The sequence below is a fragment of the Antrostomus carolinensis genome, unplaced genomic scaffold (genome assembly GCF_000700745.2).
Source record: "Antrostomus carolinensis isolate BGI_N321 unplaced genomic scaffold, ASM70074v2 scaffold191, whole genome shotgun sequence".
Lineage (NCBI taxonomy): Eukaryota > Metazoa > Chordata > Aves > Caprimulgiformes > Caprimulgidae > Antrostomus > Antrostomus carolinensis.
In genome coordinates, this window is record NW_010291779.1 from 2,725 (window position 1) to 8,137 (window position 5,413).

Genomic DNA, 5,413 nt, shown 5'->3' on the forward strand with positions numbered 1-5,413 from the left:
GTCACTAACCATTCCCTCTTGGATTATGGAGTTGTCATTCTGCTCCTCAGTCCTGTCTACCAGCTCAGGGGTCTGTGTATTCAGAGAGCAGCCTGTCTTACCATTAAAGACCGAGGCAAAGAAGGCATTAAGTACCTCAGCCTTTTTCTCATCCTTTGTCACAATGTTTCCCTGTGTATCCAACAAAGGATGATGACTGTCCTTAGCTCTCCTTTTGTTACTAATGTATTTAAAGAAGCATTTTTTATTGTCTTTTACTGATGTAGCTAGATTGAGTTCTAGCTGGGCTTTGGCCTCTCTAATTTTCTCCCTGCATAGATTCACAAGGTCCTTGTAGTCCTCCGGAGGTGCTTGTCCCTTCTTCCACAGATCATAAACTCTCTTTTTTTTCCTAAGCTCCAGCCTAAGCTCTCTGTTCAGCCAGGCTGTTCTTCTACTCTGCCAGCTCATCTTCCAGCACATGGGGACAGCCTGCTCCTGCACCTTTAAAGGCTCATATAGGAATGCATTAGGCATTAAGTCTCTTACTTTCATTCAAATACTATTTAGGATGCCAGTCTTCTTATTCTTAACCCTTCTTCTTACACTTTGTAAAAATCCACTAGAAAAGTGTAAAGAGAAAAATCTCAGTGGACACTGTCCAATTGTCATGTTTCCCTTAGGGCAAATATTTTGTTGATTATGTATTTGTTAATTTGGAGATTTGATAATTACCTTTAAGACTGACTTGAGTCAGTGGTTTGCATGTCTTCCTACTTAAACACAGTCATTAGCAGAAAAATGAGACAGAACATTATTTTTGTTGTCAGGATGCATGTTTCTATCACAAATATGTCCAAATCAATTGAATTATATCAAATTTTATTGCACATACCCAGCAAGTCCTCTGACCCAGAAAGAGACAACAATAGTTCTTTTGCCCCGTCATGATGTAAAAATTTAAGGATTAATATTTAGTTGCAAAGAATTTAGGAACTCTGATTCTGATTAGGTGCTGTTTACTTCTCATAAAATTCACTGATCTATGTTGATACTAAATCCTGAGTAACCCTTACTGTGGATATAACCCAAACCTTTGAACCATAGCTCAAATATGCAATCCCTTCCTTATTATTTCAGGAATTCTCTTTTATGTCAATTGGCTTGATTTATTTCCCATGTGTGAGTCTGGAAACTACTCCTAGGCAGGTAGGAGAATATTCTGCCTAAACACCTATTTCATCCATATCATCTGCCAGATTTCCACATATTTTCTGAGTGACTAGAAATAACAGAATTGAGCATATCAAAGTACTAATCACTTACCTGAGACAGAATCTATTACTTCATTGCTTTTAGCTTGAAAATTATTATAAGGTACAGGAAAACCCAGTTGGTTTTTCTTTAACTTCACCATTTTTACATGAGCAATAGGTGGCAAAATTTTGAGTTTTGGATAATAAAATGAGTTTGCTGGGTGACTTGGAGAGGAACAAGTGATCTGTGAAATAAAAAGAGGAACCTTAAAGAAACTACATCATATTAGTAAGAAGATAACTGTAAAATCATGTTTATACATCATACAAGTAAAATGCATATAACCAGTTTCTATGAACCTCAGTTCATATAACTATTGTTGGTAATCCCTGAATTTTTATGCATAATGCTTTGAGACTGGGCACAATGAATTGTGCCAGTCTTTGGATAGAAAACTCCAGTGGGAGGTACTGAAAACGCAGGAATGTATGGTATGGTTTGATGGAAAGGAGTGAATGTTATTACAAGGGAGAATACAAGAGTATTAGATAATAATATTGGTATGCTATAGCAGCTGTCGTACGGATATGGGAGGCCAAATGTATTGTTTACACCTTCTCTGTTCCTTCTCTCATTACTCTTTAGCACAGTATTTGGCTCTAGAAAAACTGACCTTAAAGAAAGGATTAACTGAATGCTTGTAGTATTCAAAACACTTGAATCAAACTGCTCTGTTCCCCACCTCCCTTAAACAACAAAAGCTAATTATGGGGTATATAGAGTATCAAGCAAGCAAAAGAGATTTAATGTAGGGTCACCACATTAGTGAGAAAGTTCTCCTCCGCTTTCCCTTAGCTCTTTTCCCTTAAACGTAACAGTTTCAGGATTCAGCAATGCTTTTAACTGAAAACTCCTCCCCCATCAGTATTCAGAATTTTCATGTTTAGATACATGGCCTTTCAATACTTGAGGGGGCCTACAAAAAAGATGGGGACAGACTTTTTAGCAGAACCTGTAGTGACAGGGCACGGGGTAATGGTTTTAAACTAAAAGAGGGGAGATTTAGACTAGATATAAGGAAGAAATTTTTTACAATGAGGTTGCCCAGAGAGGTGGTAGAAGCCCCATCCCTGGAAACATTCAAGGTCAGGTTGGACAGGGCTCTGAGCAACCTGATCAAGTTGAAGATGTCCCTGCTCACTGCAGGGGGGTTGGACTAGGTGACCTTTAAATGTCCCTTCCAACTCAAACCACTGTATGATTCTATGATAGTAATGCCAGGACTTTTGTGAATATTTTTATTTTCCTGGTATTTTAAGAATTGTTAAAAATAATATAAAAATAGTCAGCTTTTACAGAAAATACTATAAATGTAGAGCCAAATTTTCATGAACCATCTGCATTTACCTAATAAATATGAAAGACACAGAAAATAAACAAAAGCAGTAGGGTTATCAGCTATATAATAAATCCATATAGAGAGAGCATCAGCAGTCTCATATACTGAAATCAGTTTCACAAGAGTCTACCATTAAGTTATAGGATAGTTATCTGATAAAGGGAGGACTCGAAATATATATATGAACTACTGAACTATGTATATACACCTACCTCTGTCACTGTGTCCTGTGGAATAGTGGCAAAGTTTGGGGAAGAAAATGTGAAACCACTATCAGTTCCAGCATCATATGGAAATAGATCTACTGATACTTCTTCCATCCAGTGGTCTCTTTCACAGAGATTTAGGCTGTCAATACCCACAAACCAGTCGGGGCTTGGAACAATTCGTACAACAAATGACACCTAATGGAACAAAATTATCCGTCAGGATTGCATTACTTATTTTGAAATGCTCCAGTCCTGCTCATAGTAATTTTAACTTAATTTTTTTAAAGAAATGTCATTATGCTCTTTATAGAATGAGTGTTCCCTCCAATATGACAGGCTTTTTAGTATCTCTTCGCATTATATTATTCCCAGAAGTGGGAATTCAAATATTTAATTTTGTGTGCTAGTGACATAAAATAAACTTTTAAAATTAATATGCAAATTCACTTACTAAGGGATGTCTTGAATGCACTTCTAATTCAGTGGAGGTTTGTCCTGTACCACTGGAAATGGCAGGAGCAGAGAAGATTCCATGTACACTCTGAATTTTCTCTCCAGCTTCTTCTATTTCTTTCATTAATACCCATGCTTCACCCTTTTCAGCAAAATCACGTACACCATTGCTGGCATATTCATTTTTTTTCCACATGCTGTAGTCAGAACTATGAGTAACACCTATTTGAGTGAATACATGGCATGACATAAAAGCCTGGATTAGATTGTCCCTATTTCTTCAATTTCTCTGATTTATTTCTGAGGTTTAAAATAATGTGTATAAAAATGAGTGAACACTAAAACATTTGGCTTATCACTGTTTATTTCAGCTGCAGCCAATTGAAAACAGAAGTCAGTTGAAAACAGTTGTAGATTTTTGAAAGCATTGTGGATACTTCAATTTCTGCATTTAATTCTTAATAACTTTGTCTATTTTTTTCCCTTTTTAATTAATTATCTTAAAACTGACTGTAAAGAAGAAAAAAAATCACAGGGATCAAGAGATTTATCTGTTCTTAAAACTGTACATTCTTCACTTACCTAGCATTGATGACCACTGTGCTGGGGGCCTGTAAAGTGGATACTGCTTAGGGAAAGCAGTCTGACTCCATTTCCCTGTGAAGATTATGCTGTACTTAGCAAGTTCCTCTGCTGTGCAAATAGAATCATCACCCACAGGCAAGCTACTGGCACAACCTAGTATTGTTAGAAGTAATGTCCAGATAACTTTACAGGAGCAGTAGGCAAATGTCAGGTTTTCCATTCCCTTCCACACAAGAAGAAAAAAAAAATTTAGCCATATTAGTCACTCTAAACTGAAACTTGAACAGCAGTTACTTAATAGAATGTAACATACTGTAAGTTATAAGCAAAAAGAAAGTATATATCCGAAACACTAAAAATTGTTATGCTTCTAAAAATATTATTGTAATGCTTACAGATTTTCTATATACTACAAATCTGTAACTCTATCTGAGACAAGTGCTTCCAATGAAAATAAAAATGTCTTAACCTTGTCCATAGTACTACCTCTGAGAAAAATCTGTTTCTGATTTTCTTTTGAAATCTTATTAGAGTCACATCTTGAATTAATTAGAGTAGCAACTGTTTCTGTGGAAAACATTAGTGGTGTATTTATTCTTCTAAAGATTAAATTGCAGGTTACTTTGCCAAAAGAAATGATTTACTTTAAATTTGTGTTCTACAAAGGCTTTTTTATGGTATAACATGTAACGTCAAATACATTTCATATTTATATAAATTACTTTGCTGTCATAACTTGTGCATTAAAAAATACATTGTAATTTCTTCAGATTTTTAAAGCTACATAGTTGATAAAAAATCAGTATTTTTAAAAAAGTTGCTGTCATAGGCTGTGCAAATTTTGTTTTAAAATTAATATGATAATTGCATCAGACTGTTGAACTCCAGCAATTGTTTAAAATAACAGCCTTAAAAACTTATTTTTAAATGCTTTTGTCCTTTGAGAAAACTATACAAATATAACTAGAACACTAACAATATATTAATTTGTAAATAGAGCTGTGAATACTCACTAAATATTTCCTCTGGAGCACTGGAAGGGGGAGAGCACCTGCTTTTGCTGGCAGCTGAGTTGGTCTGCAAGAGAAGACAGTAGGAGTCTTGCTATTTATGCCTGAAGAGGGTCCCTTTGGTCCAACAATTATTGTAATCTTTAGACTTTCCAGGTTTGCAAAAAGCATGCCATCTTCTTGTTTGCAATCTTTTTTGGATGGACTATCAGAGATTTCCTGTCAACTGGTTCAGGTTCCTATCAGAAGACTGTGATGCTGAATAGATGAAATGCTTTAAAAAAATACCTTGAATTCTTAGTAACAGTTTGAGTTTTCTGGTGCCTTTACAGTTCTCTTCTCTTATTAATGCCTCCAAGCTACACAAATGAACTGATTCCAGCACTGAAATAGTTCTAGTGAATACACTTTAAATGAGAAGCATGTTTTCTCCTAAGTTTTATTGTCTGACAGATGCTCCTTCCAAACATTTACAGAGAGCTTGCTCACTCTCACACACCATATGTATGTGTTCAAATAAA

At 35.5% G+C, this 5,413-nt stretch overlaps 1 protein-coding gene across 1 annotated transcript; it reads right to left on the bottom strand.

Moving 5' to 3' along the window:
- Positions 1-1,205: 1,205 nt before the first annotated feature.
- Positions 1,206-5,063, bottom strand: SPON2 (spondin 2). The gene is made up of 6 exons (XM_010176706.2): positions 4,896-5,063; positions 3,880-4,105; positions 3,296-3,519; positions 2,848-3,039; positions 1,306-1,480; positions 1,206-1,261 (listed from the first exon to the last, which is right to left on the bottom strand). The coding sequence occupies exons 1-6, from the start codon at positions 5,061-5,063 to the stop codon at positions 1,206-1,208; spliced, it is 1,041 nt and encodes a 346-aa protein (XP_010175008.2).
- Between the last annotated feature and the right edge of the window lie 350 nt (positions 5,064-5,413).